General features: G+C 38.7%; 1 protein-coding gene across 3 annotated transcripts in view; it reads left to right on the top strand.

Moving 5' to 3' along the window:
- ABCC4 (ATP binding cassette subfamily C member 4 (PEL blood group)) overlaps nucleotides 1-7,073 on the top strand; it is a 213,141-nt gene extending 206,068 nt beyond the window's left edge. For all 3 annotated transcript variants that reach the window (XM_065896166.1, XM_065896165.1, XM_065896164.1), the window contains one exon: nucleotides 6,966-7,073. In XM_065896166.1, the coding sequence (XP_065752238.1) occupies nucleotides 6,966-7,073 (108 nt within the window). The remainder of the gene's footprint in view (nucleotides 1-6,965) is intronic.
- The last annotated feature ends 7,949 nt before the right edge of the window (nucleotides 7,074-15,022 follow it).

The raw sequence follows: 15,022 nt of genomic DNA, 5'->3' as shown, positions 1-15,022 counted from the left end.
ATCACCTTCTATTATCTTTCTTTCTTTGGTTTATTTTATTGTTGCTTACTTCCTGAATGCATTTGGTTTTATTTTTTCCTATTTATTAATATAAATATTTCAAGGCTGTGAACTTTTCTCTGAATACTGTTTTAGATATATCCTACAGGTTCTGGTGTGTAGTGCTTTCATCATAGTTAGGTTTTTTGTATAGATTCTGCGATTCTGGCTTTCTTTTCCTCTTTAGTACACAAATTATTTGAGAAGGATATCTTGAAAACTTCCTGGGAGTTGGAGTTTTTTCATGTTTATTTGTTTCTGTTTTCCTCATCAGTCTTGGTACCTTATGATCAAAAAATGTTGTTTGTCCTGTTTCCCCCAAGAAACAATATTTCTTAATACTTTTTTTGTGTTCTGGTAAATGGGCAATTTTTGTGAGTGTTCTGTGGGTATTTAAAAAGATGGGCTATCGTCTGTTTAAGTTACAGAGCTTCATTTTTAATTAGATCTATTTAATTACATTATTTAGTTCTTCTCTATCCTTATTTATTTTGGTCCGTTTAATGTAACTTGGACTAGGTGAATTAGTCTCATGCTACCAAGTTTCACTTTGTACTTCCTGCTTTCTTTGGTTGTTATAATTTTGATGATATGATTTTTTTCAGTGCACAAATATATTCTTGACTTTTGTTATCAGTATGAATTATATTTTCTACTATTTTAAAGTGCCTTTCATTGATTCGTTTAATGGTCTTGGCCCTAAATCCAATATGGTTCATAATTAAATTGAGTTCCCCTTTTCATGTTGTTTTCATTTGTCTGGTATGTCTTTGACTGTTTTTGTTTTTGTTTTTGTTTTGGCCATGCTGTGGGGCATGTGGGATCTTAGTTCCCTGACCAAGGATTAAATCCACTCCCCCTGCAGTGGAAGCACAGAGTCTTAACCTCCTCTGGACCACTAGGGAAGTCCCAGTCTTTGATAGTCTTTTTTTTTTTTTTTTTTTTTTTTTTAATATTTATTTATTTATTGGCTACGTTGGGTGTTAGTTGTGGCATGTGGGATCTTTCACTGTGACACGTGAGCTCTTCGCTTCATTGTGGTGTGTGTGCAGGTTTCTCTCTAGTTGTGACGTGTGGGCTCCAGAGTGCATGGGCTCTGTAGTTGTGGTGCATGGGCTCTGTAGTTGTGGCGCACAGGCTTAGTTGTGTGACCAGGGATCGAACTGGTGTCCTCTGCGTTGCAAGATGGTTTCTCTACCACTGGACCACCAGGGGATTCCTCTGATTATCTTTTAATAGCAGATTACAGATACGTCTCTTGCAATGGCATGTAGTTAGGTTTAGCTCTGAGATTTAATCTTAGCACGTGAGGCACCTCCCCCCCACAAATATATGAGTTTAGGCCATTTACATTTATTGAGATTATAGTTACATTTTATCTTAGTTCAGTCGTGTTATACTGTAAGTTTTTAGTGCTCTTTTTTAAAAATTTTTTTTAGCCTGTACTTTGTGTTTCTTTGCTCATTGTTTTATGTATGTTCCTTTCATTTCCTCTAAGAATACTTTATTTCTTATTTTTGGCTCCCCATTATGAACAATGATGTCATATCTTCCCTCTCCCCCTTCTCCCATCAGATTTTAATTTTCTTCTACTGTTTATCTTCATATCTTTAAAAATCCTTAAGCCTCTATTATTTTACTTACTTGTACTAAATGATACTTTTTCTATCTCTTAGTTGGCTAAAATTTGTCCTCTGGTATTGTGTTTTTACACCTTAGGGGTTTGATTCACTAGTGGGGCTGAGAAATCCATTTAATCAGTCATGACCAGCATGCTTTAAGAAATGAAATAGGAAAGAATGGAATAGAAGAAAAGGAGCAATGTATCTTTCATAGTAATAGTAAATATTTCATGAAACTCCTTTCAGTATAGATAAATATAGATACAGATTGTGAATCTGTACTGAGACTCAAAGTTAAGTGTATTTACTATTGTGGGTGGCAGTACAAATGAAAGGTTGAAAACAAATCTCTATACCATCATAAAGGAGGGTCACTGGAGTTAAGAATCCCCGACTTATTGTCTATAGAGTTGACCCTTGAACAACAGGGATTTGAATTGCAGGAGTCCACTTATATGTTTTTCTTCCAGTAAATATGTACTATAGTCCTGCATGATCTGCAGTTGTTTGAATGCATGATGTGAAACTGTGAATATGAAGGAGCAACTGTAAAGTTATACTTGGATTTTCGACTGTGTGGAGGGTCCCTAACCCCTACATTGCTCAAGGGTCACCTATATGAAATATTTTTATGCTACATCACCAGTTTATATTTCTGGTTATAATATTCTTGGATCACACGTCCTTTCACTTATTGTGCTGTAATCTTTGCTATAAGGTCTTCCAGCATTGTTTATTCACGTGTAGGAGTCTAAGGCCACATTGGACATAACTTGATCTTTCCTGGATACTCAGAGGATTCTTTTTCTGTTTTGAAAGTCATTTGTTTTTCCTAGAACATCACAGACTCTTGGTCACTAGCTTCTAGTCTTTTATTTTAGGGAGTTTATTTGAATTATACCTTTGAATTTGTTTTAGTTGATTGGATTCTCTTTACAAATATGTATAATGTATATATTGTCCTTTGTTTCATAAAGCTATTATTTCCTTCATCTTTTTAAAATTTGTATTAATTTATAATTATTAGACTTGCTTTCTCAGTTCTATCCTCTGTGTCTCATATTGTTTGTTCGGTAGTGACTGATCTTTGTGCAGCCTTCAGAACTGTCATTTCTTTGATGTTTTCATTTTTATCTTCCTTTTCACTTTGGCATCTGTCAATTCATGTCTCATCTTTTGTTGCTGTGCCATGTTTTCCTGTACTCTCAGATCTCTGCCTCCACGGGTTGATTATTCTACTACATTTTCTTTAAATATGTAATATTATTTTTTTCATAATTTTCATCTGTTCAGTGATTACTTCTTTCATCCATCATGTGCTTATCCTGTTACTTTTCCTAATTTTTTGTTTGTGTGTTTTACAAATTCTGTATTACTTTTTTATTTATTATTATTCCTACTACTCACTTTTTAATTTCGTTTTTTTAAGACCGTATATTTGCTAGATAGTTGTGGCTAGCACATCATTTCAGACTAAAGGGTATTCCTTCTGCTTAACATAGAAGCATTCCCCATGATCCAGAGAAAGAGAGTAAGTGAGTGAGTGTGAGAGAGAAATTGATAATACATATTCATTTAGCCTGTACTCCTCCCTAGCCTTCAGAGATGGGCAGTTACAATGCTGCTTGCATTTCAGAATCTCTCTTGTCCTAGGACCTTACCAGTGTTCATGCTTTAGGCAAAGATGGTGATTCTATAGGATTCCTCATGGACACCTTAGAATTTGCCAGTTAGTTGGAGAACTGTGCTCTCCCATGATTGCTGAGATCTGCTCTCTTTAGGTACTTTCTCTCTGTCTTGCTAGAGCCCATTGGATCCAGTTGCATAAGGCAGTCCGTCTAGATATTTTGTCAGTTGTGATTTCAAATGATTCCTGATTTCATCAAATATTGGGCTTGCTTGTTTTTTCTTTGTTTTTGTTTTTGTTTTTGTTTGTGGTACATGGGCCTCTCACTGTTGTGGCCTCTCCCGTTGCGGAGCACAGGCTCCGGACGCGCAGGCTCAGCAGCCATGGCTCACGGGCCCAGCCCCTCCGCGGCATGTGGGATCTTCCCGGACCAGGGCACGAACCTGTGTCCCCTGCATCGGCAGACGGACTCTCAACCACTGCGCCACCAGGGAAGCCCTGGGCTTACTTTTTAATCTCCCACTATCCTTGCTGTTGAGAGTGATTTCTGAGAGGATAAGGGGAGAAAAAAATCCAATATTCCGTTAAGTTAAAAGGAGAAATCGTCTCTAACTCTCCAGCACTCTTTAACTTTGATAATATATCTGTCAGTATGTCCACAAAGTTAGACCTGCTTTAAAGATGAGGGGTTTGAGGGTTACTGGGCTTGAACTAGGGCCATGCAGTTCAGGGAGAATGAATGGACAGATTCTTGAACCATGATTCTACATATATTAAACCATTGGTTGCTGGCCTTTATCCTTGCAGGGGAGCATTTATTGCTCTGTTGCTTTTACTAAGATCTAATTCCATGATGGTGGCTTTGTTTACAAGTTGGAGTTTAAATACTAAACTTAGTTTCAACCTACATTGGAGGAACTATAATGAACTAAACCCAAAGAAGGACAGGAAAAGGCTCAAACCCAACACTCACTGGTCTTCTGTTCTACTTGGCCAGAATTTGAACTTTTTTGGCATTGTCTCTTTTAATCCTCATGTAAAGCCATTCTGAGATGGTAGTATTATCCCTCAGATCGAGAAACTGAGGCAGAAGGGGCTAAGGAACTTCTCAAAGTCACAGGTTAGAAAGTGTTAGTAATCGTTTAACTATTTTCTGCCTCCCGGGTTACTATATTTACTGAATAAAATGTGTAGTAACTACGACCCTGCGCTTCTATAAAGATAAAAATCAAAAGATTCACAAAAGGGCCTCCTAGATGTTTTGTTTTCATCATTTAAGCTGGGTGATGCTGCTGCATTCTGTGGACTGAAGGGACCACGTCTCTGAGCAACAGCATAATCACACCCAACACTTAGCTCAGCGTGTTTTCAACCTGCAGTTTGTAGCCATCAATTAGTTCCTATGAGGTAAGTCATTGTCTCGTTTCACACATGAGGCAGCTGGTGCAGAGAGAGCTTAAGTGATCTTTCCAAGGTCAGCAGTGGTCGCAGGAGAGAGAGGTGAGTTTGGGCCTCTCCATCCCAGGCTCAACCCATCCACAAGGACTCTGCTATCAAGCGTTCAGTCATCTCAACTCCCTTCATAACCCGCCCTGTGAAAAAGATGCTTCTCTCACTTGTGCTGTCAGCCAGAGTGCAGTCTACACCATGGCAACAGATGAGGAAAAGCAAGGTCAAATCAAGGATTTTATACATAGGAAGCTCATTTTCATTATTCAGTTCCAAGTATTTCAGACCATGAAATGAAGACCATTTTGGTTAAAAATTGCTAATAATAAAAATATTTGAATAAAAAATTACACTGAGAAAGGGGTATGGAGAAAGGAACCAGGTCGATGGGGGAGGGGTGGCTGTCAGGCAGTAGGAAATGAAATTAATTCCCTTCTGTTCTTCTGGCTGTTTTTTCTTTCACCAACAGAGTATATAAATACTAACCACACAAGTATGGCTATTTAAAAAAAAATTGAGGAGGGGGATGAAATGCACTTAGCCCCCCCCAAAAGCTTTATTTTTAAATCCTTGCATTATAATGGAAATAGCCTCGAATTTCATCCAGTTGGATCCAAGCATTCTTGGGGAAATTCTTATTTTTCTCCTTTTAAGTGACATCTTAATATACAGCATTTCATATGTAGTGCTGTTTTGGGGGTGGCAAGTATGCAAGCAATAAGAGAAAAAGGAAGTACACATAATACGAAGGTAGGTGTCTCATAGCTTTTCCGTTTCATATGTGACGTCCACTATCTCTCATGATAACTTTGTTGACAGCACCCACAAATGTACTTGGAGTCAGGTTTTGTAAAATAGATCTGAACTTATGGCTAAGCACCTCAGCACGTGACACGAGCAAGCCTCAGATAGATGGTACATTTTCTGTTTTAAAGACTCAAACAAAACTTTTCACATTCTTCTTTGGAGGAAAAAAAAATTACTTTTGAAGTCCTTTTTCACCCAAACACATTTAGAGATAAGAGCTCACAAGACTTGACATTATTTCATTTTGTTCTGTGCATCTGTCGAGGAACTGAGATACGATACAGCTACTAAAAACTGATGGTTGTGGAACAGACAGTCTTGACAGCATTTCATTTCCATTGTGTTCTGATTATACATTTATCAGAAAACCTGTATCTCTTCCAGTTCAGCTAGAAATTGGTAGAATTCAAGAACTCAAAGGCTTGGCAAAGACCTGTCCTATTATTTGGTATCGTCTTCCATTTTAGAGAAGTTGCTTGGTTGAGTCATTGTTAAAGCTTTTGATGCTCTTTTCATTCTTACATCCCACTATCCACAGATCACATTTCTATAGGCCCTATAACTGCTTGGCCGCACAAATTAAACGCCAGGATATTTCATACATATACGCCAGCGTTTCAATGCTTGTCATCAGAGTTTATAAAATATAGGGACTGCAACCTGATATTAACATCCAAATCTATTGTGCTCATTTTGTGTGTGAAAATGAGAAACCCTCATGCAGACGCTAGATTTCCCAGCCTCTTTGTCACCCTGTTTTTAATTTATCGCCAGGCTTTGAGTCAGTGAAATGATTTCACTTATCAGTTTAATGTAGTGATAAAGCATATCTGTGAATCAGAATGATCAGAACTCAAGTGGATCTACAGGTTGTTTGGCATTAGGCCCAGCCCCACTGAGGGTTTTAATGGGGCTACTTCCTCCACAGAATAAATACGTCCCTGGTTTTTTCAATTGTTCCTCCACTAGTGATGGGATTGCTTCACATGAAAATGGACATAGAAATGCACTGCTTGGGGCTTCCCTGGCGGCGCAGTTGTTAAGAATCCGCCTGGCAATCCAGGGGACAGGGGTTCGAGCCCTGGTCCGGGAAGATCCCACATGCCACGGAGCAACTAAGCCCGTGTGCCACAACTACTGAGCCTGTGCTCTAGAGCCCACGAGCCACAACTACTGAGCCCAAGGCCACAACTACTGAAGCCTGTGCTCTGCAACAAGAGAAGCCACCACAGTGAGAAGCCCGCGCACCGCAACAAAGAGTAGCCCCCGCTCGCCACAGCTAGAGAAGCTCCACGTGCAACAATGAAGACCCAGTGCAGCCGAAAATAAATAAATTTAAAAAACAAAAGAAATGCGCTGCTTGATGGAGGAGGACTTTAAAACTTTTAAACATGTTTTTATACCTGTCTTTTTTTTTTCAGGTGTACTTCAAAAGGAATTATCCAGAAATTACTCACAATGGGCATGTGGTTATGAGTGCTTCCAATGGACAGCCCCCAGCCTTAACAATTTTTGAGACAGCACTGTGATTCTACCATGAGGTCAAGTCTATTCCAAAGACATTTTTCCAATAGTTTTTGCACTGTGTAAACTACACTTTACTTTGTTTTTACACCAGCAACAAATATTTACATACAAGTTGTTCGTCTATTTGGATTTTTTTCCTCCACTTCACCCAATGATTTCAAGCTCTAACAAAATGATTTATTATTGTTATTTATACGTTATAGTATTTTTTGTCTTATCTAAATCAGAGGTACAGGCCACCAATAAAAGCTGTTTACCAGGTTTTGTGCCTTAAAGAGACTCCAGAGCCAAAGCACATTTTCTAAGGTATAGGACAAAGTTGTCATAGATGTTTTTTACTGCCCCCAAATTACATATTACTTTCCAGTTATATCAGGGATTCTGTTTACTTGAAGACTGTGGAAGTTATCATTTTGCCTTACCACTTTCTTTAACATAAGTAGGATCCACTATTCCCTGCCCAAAACCTCTGGCTAAACTAGTACAGAAAAAACTAATAGGAAAAACAAAAAATACACTTTAGTTTAAGTGGCATTATAGTAGGAGAGGCCCCCCCCCCCCAAAAAAAAGATAAATGGTTAAAATACAGAAGGTCAGTATTTAATTATATTTTCTAAAAGAGATGGAAGAGAAAATGCTTTCAGAAAATAGGAGCCCTTCTAGGGGATTTGATAATGATGGACACGTGTTATCATTAATCGTCTTCTAGATTTCGTGGCTCCTACATGATATCTTGCAGTTTTAGACTCAGCTTGGTGATACTTTCAAAAAGGCCGTGCTGCTAACTGTAATTGACCCTCAATTGACGGTCAATTGACGCTTGACCCTCTGCTGACATAAGGCTTTTGCTTTGCCCGTCATTGAAATCCTTTCTAAATCACGTGCGTGGGCTCTCCTGACTTGGTGAGAAAAACAGAAAGACGTTGCATACATTGACTGTATTTATGCAGTATGTTCTCAGGATGCATCAAGAAGGTTCACTTTCATGAGCCTGCCTAGGTTCGTTTACTTCTGACCACTAACTGTACTTTGTTTAGCTCTTTCTGATCAGTAGGTCAACAAGCCACAATACTTCCTAGGGCCTGCCGTACTTTGTTTGAACTATGGGTCCTTAGCTTTTCTTGATGGTGGTGGCTATGATATGGTGTGTTCAAGTTACTAAAGGTTTTACTGTCCTGGTTTTACGTGTGCTCTCAGAATAAGGCATAACCGCCCTCAAATGGAATATATTTATATATATATTATACACACACACACACACACACACACGTGTATGCCTTCTGATAGCCGGTTTGGGGGTTCTGTAACAGAGAGAAACAGATGTTTCATAGAATTAAGCCTTACAAACCACATACTCAGCAACCTACCAAAATACATTGAGTGCAGTTGGTATTTAGAAATAACATGGTTAATGTTTAGTCCAGTAAATTGTGTAATAGTCATGGTTCTTATTTCAGGAGACTTGACATGACAACAAGGATAATATTGAGGTTTGTGAAAACAGTGGAAATATTTGAAATGTATATGTGTTTATTTGGTCTTTAGAGGTTTATTTGGTCTTTAAAGGCAGTTAAATATGTTTCTATTTTATTTCTTTTTTAATGTCATTGTAGAGTTTTTTTAATGAAACAAAATTCAATTGAAATAAATGTTTTCATCTCCAAAGATCTGTATTTTTATTTTCAGAGGTATAACTGACTCGTGTCCTTGCTGTTGAAAGCCAGTGAGGTTCCCTGAGATAATAAAATATCTATTATCAACTGGTTTCTTGGCTAAGTAGGTACCCCAGATACTCTATGAAGAGAGGAGGGTATCAGACAGATTTAAACAGTTGCTACTGAAGTAATCCCAGTTGTACCCCTTCCATAAAGGGAAAGTATTAACTTATGTCCCAAGCTTGAACCAAGTAGTCAATTGTTGAAGTTTTTGTGTTTTTTTGTTTTTTGCCCTAAACTAACAAGAAACATCTGTTGCTGCTACATTTAAAACACCTGTAGGACGTGTATTGTCACAGTATGGTCACTAGGCTAGCAGTATCAGCATCACCTGGGAACTTGTTAGAAATGCACATTCTGTGTCTCACCCCATATCTACTGCATCAGAAACACTGGTGGTAGGGACTAGTAGTCTGTCTTAACAAGGCCGAAGGATGATTCTGATGCATTCTGAAGTCTGAGAACCAGTACCATAGAAAATAAAGAACTCCTAAAACTCATTAAGAAAAACACAGAGGGGCTTCCCTGGTGGCACAGTGGTTGAGAGTCCGCCTGCCAATGCAGGGGACACGGGTTCGTGCCCCGGTCCGGGAGGATCCCACATGCCGCAGAGCGGCTGGGCCCGTGAGCCATGGCCGCTGAGCCTGCGCGTCCGCAGCGGGAGGGGCCCCAACAGTGAGAGGCCCGCGTAACGCAAAAAAAAAAAGAAAAACACAGAAAGCCCAATTAGAGAAATGGACAAGAGACTCAAATAGGCACTTCAGAAAAGAGAATATCCAAATGGCCAATAACTGGAAAAGTGCTCAGTCTCATTAGTTACCAAGGAAATGCATATTAAAACCACAACGAGATACCGCTAAACACCAGGTAGAACGGCTAAAGTTAAAAAGGTTGAGACTGCAAACTGAGTGCTGATGGAGTAGTGGGAACTCTTGTGCACTACTCTGTGTGCAAAAAAAGTGTATATTGAAGAAAAGCCTTTGGAAAACAGTTGGACAGCATTTATTCAAAATGCACACCCTGTGATCTGTTAATCCTGCTCCGAACATAAACATGTGCTCAAGGATGTTCCTAGAAACCTAATTCCTAGTGGCCGCAAACTGGACATAATCCAAATGCACATCAACTGCAGAAGGAAAGTGGAGTGTGATCTAATAGAATATCCCCCAGCAATGAAAGCAGTTGAACATCAACAACACAGGTGCATCACAAACTTAAGCCTGACCCCAAAGAATATTTATGATTCCCTTTATACTAAGTTTGAACATAGTTACAATCAAGTCATAGGGTTCAGAGTCAGTACTTCACTTTGGGGAGTTAGAAGGTGTTGGTAATTGGGAGAAATAAAAGGATAGCTTCTCAGGTGCTTACAATATTCTCCTGTTGGGGGGTTTTGGGAAGGTTAGATGGGCATTCCTTGGGCTCTTCATTTATTTTTAGCACTTCTCTGTTGCATGTCATACTTCACGATTGAGTTAACTAAAAAGAAACTTCACAGCCTCAGTTTTATTTTAGAATCTCGTTCAAACGCAGTGCTCCAGTCATCTAAAGGAGAATAATCTGAATCTGGGAAGTTATTTCTTCTGGGTTCTTAAAATATGAGGCTGTGCAAGGTCTTCTGGCCCATCACAAATGGCCTCATATGAAGCTCTTGGTACACGAGAGCTCAAGGTCTATATTTTCTCTAAACAATCAAAATAAATCCTACTTCCTCTCTCCAATTCTATCCAAATGATTCTTTTTTTTTTTAACCACGTTATTGAAGTATGCCTGACGTTTCAAAAGCTGTACATATTTAATGTAAACAACTTGAAGTGTTGGAGATAAGTATACGCTCATGAAATCAACCCCACAATCTATGCCATGAACATATCCATCACCTCCAAAAGTTTCCTCCCAGGCCTCGCTTTTAATCTCCATTAGTAGGAAAGATACAAGCAAATCAATCTAATACTAACTGCTTTGATAACACCATAAATGTGTTTTGTGAAGAAACAACTGAAAATTCCATAAGGCAGTGATTTAGGTAATTTTGACAATTTGGTGAGTTAACTGTTAATCAGCCAATTAACTTTGTTAATCAGCCAGTTAACTTTGACACTATGTAAATCAATGAAAATCTGGGGTTTTCTTTCAGATAGTTTGACTGGAGATATTAGAAGCCCCTCTTCTCAAACCTGAGTCTTTGTTTCATATCTAATTCTGAAAAGTTTAATGATGTTCAGAACCTTATGACCTGAGTGTTGTAGATTTAGCACCTGAATATGTAAGTCACTTTCACAACTGATTCTGTTTTGGAGTGTTTTCAAGACAACATCTTTACCTAGAAAACTGCATGACATTCTGGATACCACATCTCAAGAAAAAACTTCCTTGTAATTTCACTAATGTATTTAAACATAAAAACTTAAAGCATTTCCTCTAAGATCAGGAACAAGACAAAGATGTCCACTCTTGCCATTGAAACTATTTCAATAGTTGAAACTATTATTCAACATTGTTCTGGAAGTCCTAGCCACGGCAATCAGAGAAGAAAAAGAAATAAAAGGAATACAAATTGGAAAAGAAGAAGTAAAACTGTTTTTGTTTGCAGATCACATGATACTATACATAAATAATCCTATAGATGCCACCAGAAAACTACTAGAGCTAATCAATGAATTCGGTAAAGTTGCAGGATACAAAATTAATGCACAGAAATCTCTTGCATTTGTATACACTAACAATGAAAGATCAGAAAGAGAAATTAAGGAAACAATCCCATTCACCATTGCAACAAAAAGAATAAAATACCTAGGAATAAACCTACCTAAGGAGGTAAAAGACCTGTACTCAGAAAAGTATAAGACACTGATGAAAGAAATCAAAGATGACACAAAGAGATGGAGAGATATACCATGTTCTTGGATTGGAAGAATCAATATTGTGAAAATGACTGTACTACCCAAAGCAATCTACAGATTCAATGCAATCCTTATCAAATTACCAATGGCATTTTTTACAGAACCAGAACAAAGAATCTTAAAATTTGTATGGAGACACAAAAGACCCCGAATAGCCAAAGCAGTCTTGAGGGAAAAAAACGGAGCTGGAGGAATCAGGCTCCCTGACTTCAGACTATACTACAAAGCTACAGTAATCAAGACAATATGGTACTGGCACAAAAACAGAAATATAGATCAATGGAACAGGATAGAAAGCCCAGCGATAAACCCACACACCTGTGGTCAACTAATCTATGACAAAGGAGGCAAGGATATGCAATGGAGAAAAGACAGTCTCTTCAATAAGTGGTGTTGGGAAGACTGGACAGCTACATGTAAAAGAATGAAATCAGAACACTCCCTAACACCATACACAAAAATAAAGTCAAAATGGATTAAAGACCTAAATGTAAGACCAGACACTATAAAACTCTTTGAGGAAAACATAGGAAGAACACTCTTTGACATAAATCACAGCAAGATCTTTTTTGATCCACCTCCTAGAGTAATGGAAGTAAAATCAAAAATAAACAAATGGGACCTAATGAAACTTAAAAGCTTTTGCACAGCAAAGGAAACTATAAACAAGATGAAAAGACAGCCCTCAGAATGGGAGAAAATATTTGTAAACGAATCAACAAAGGATTAATCTCCAAAATATATAAACCACTCATGCAGTTCAATATTGAAAAAATAAATAACCCAATCCAAAAATGGGAAGAAGACCTAAACAGACATTTCTGCAAAGAAGACATACAGATGGCCAAGAGGCACATGAAAGCTGCTCAACATCACTAATTGTTAGAGAAATGCAAATCAAAACCACAGTGAGGTATCACTCCACACCGGTTAGAATGGACATCATGAGAAAATCTACAAACAACAAATGCTGGAGAGGATGTGGAGAAAAGGGAACCCTCCTGCACTGTTGGTGGGGATGTAAACGGATACAGCCACTATGGAGAACAGTATGGAGGTTCCTTAAAAAACTAAACATAGAATTACCATATGACCCAGCAATCCCACTACTGGGCATATACCCAGAGAAAACCATAATTCAAAAAGACACATGCACCCCAGTATCCATTGCAGCACTCTTTACAATAGCCAGGTCATGGAAACAACCTAAATGCCCATAAACTGATGAATGGATAAGGAAGATGTGGTACATATATACAATGGAATATTACTCAGCCATAAAAAGGAACGAAATTGTGTCATTTGTAGAGGTGTGGATGGACCTAGAGACTGTCATACAGAGTGAAGTAAGTCAGAGAAAAACAAATACCATATATTAACACGTACATGTGGAATGTAGAAAATGGTACATTTTCATTTCATGTGAACTGGTTTGCAGGGCAGAAATAGAGACACAGATGTAGAGAATAAACGTATGGACACCAAGGGGGGAAAGCGGCGGGAGCGTGGGGTGGTGGTGGGATGAATTGGGAGGTTGGGATTGACATGTATACACTAATATGTATAAAATAGATAACTAATAGGAACCTGCTGTATAACAAAAAATGATAAAATTTTAAAAAAGAAGAAAAAGTTTAAAAAAAGTTAATTATTTCTGATTGGTTTGATTATCACTGATTTATATTTTCATAGGTTTTCTGAATTTTCCAAATTACCTACAACAAGCATGGGTTAATTTTAAGGTCCAGAAAATATGTAAAGAGAAGCCACAGTGCCTCTTTCAGTTAGGATAGACTGGGGAGTTTATATTTTATTTATGAACAGTATCTCATCCACCTCACAGAAGCCCCTAGCTTCAACATCCCCACACTGTGAGGACACTCTTAGGATAGATAATCGTTCATTTCTAAAACTTCAAAAATTCATTTAATAAATACATAAATATCACTGTGAAAGAGTTAAGAAAACCAAGTTAACAGCGATGAACACAGCGTACTTTGTCAATGCAACTTCCAAACAGCCACAATAATGGTCAGCCCTATATCAGATCTAGTTATCACTGAAATTTTGGCTTCTGAATTACACAGTGGGTCTAGATTTGCTTCCACATGTCTCTTGGGGAGGCACCTCGGATCAGTCATCAGGCAAAGAGAAAAGTTAGGAAAAGTTCCCTGAGAAGCTTGGTGTTTCTGATTTACATGTGTAGGGGGTAAAAATGCAGATGACAATTAAGAACCTGAGACAATTACTTGTCTGGGGGGAATTTGGACTTTCAGGTCTTTCTGCAGCATCTGGGCTCCTGAGGTGAGGGCTGGTAGATAGACTGTATCAACAAGCCAGCCCAGCTGTGATGTCCGTGGCTGGACCTCAGCATGTCCAGCCCACAGAGGAGGACAGGTTAGCTATCTGTAGGTAGCTTTTAGTTCTCTTCCTTGCTTTCTCACCTTGGTTCCCTCTCCTTCTAATTAGAACATGACTCCAGCTTCGAGGATTTCCTGACTACTAGTCTCTGGGATGGAGACAGTCTAGCCTTTTTGAGAACGGGTTCTATATTAGACTCAGCAATAGTTATCCCTACCTGATAAAGATATCACTATATTGATTTCATCAGTGTCAGGAGCCTCTCTTTAAGGCTAGTTTTTTGAGTAGGTAGACCAGGTAGCCACCCATGTATTGTGATTTAGGGAGCCCTGGGGAAATCCTCTACACAAAGTATGTTCTCCACTGGCGCTTGAAGGGCCATCATTGTTGATTCATTCATGTGGACACCTCGTGCTTTTTCCTTGAGGTCCTTTTAAAACTAAGATCCTGTATTTTAATGAAGGTGTAAAACATGAAGTCACTACCACTTTAACTCAAGTGAGTTTGCCATATTGCTTTCTCTCTAATAGAAGAAGCAGTGGATACCACACATAATTTGGGAGGGTGGGCGTTTGTGATCCACCTGGAAGGGAAGAACTCATCCTCAGTAAACACGACAGGAAACTTCACCAGTAAAGATATTTCAACAACCAGGTTGCACAATAATATCTAATCACAGCAAGGAAATGGCCAATATCCTGGGTAACACATAAGCAATTGAATCTGCCATCGCCTTGTGCAGCCAGATGGACAAATTTGAGCATCACCCACCTGCCAGCCTTGCCTGTTAAGTCAAAATCACTCAGATTCACCCCGGATCAGAATTGGTTGAAGGATCTTGTAGGCTTTGGCTTGGAGTTCATCATTCTGGGAAGAAGGAAGTTGAAGAACCAGGCCTACTTAGTATGCTTAGGTACCAAGGGAGTTTCTGAGGGCAGCCAGGTCTCTCTCATCAGAGCCTGGCTAAACATG

Source organism: Phocoena phocoena, chromosome 18 (assembly GCF_963924675.1).
Source record: "Phocoena phocoena chromosome 18, mPhoPho1.1, whole genome shotgun sequence".
In the NCBI taxonomy this organism is placed as follows: domain Eukaryota; kingdom Metazoa; phylum Chordata; class Mammalia; order Artiodactyla; family Phocoenidae; genus Phocoena; species Phocoena phocoena.
The sequence above is the reverse complement of the archived record's forward strand: the minus strand, read 5'-3'. Positions and strand labels throughout refer to the sequence as shown.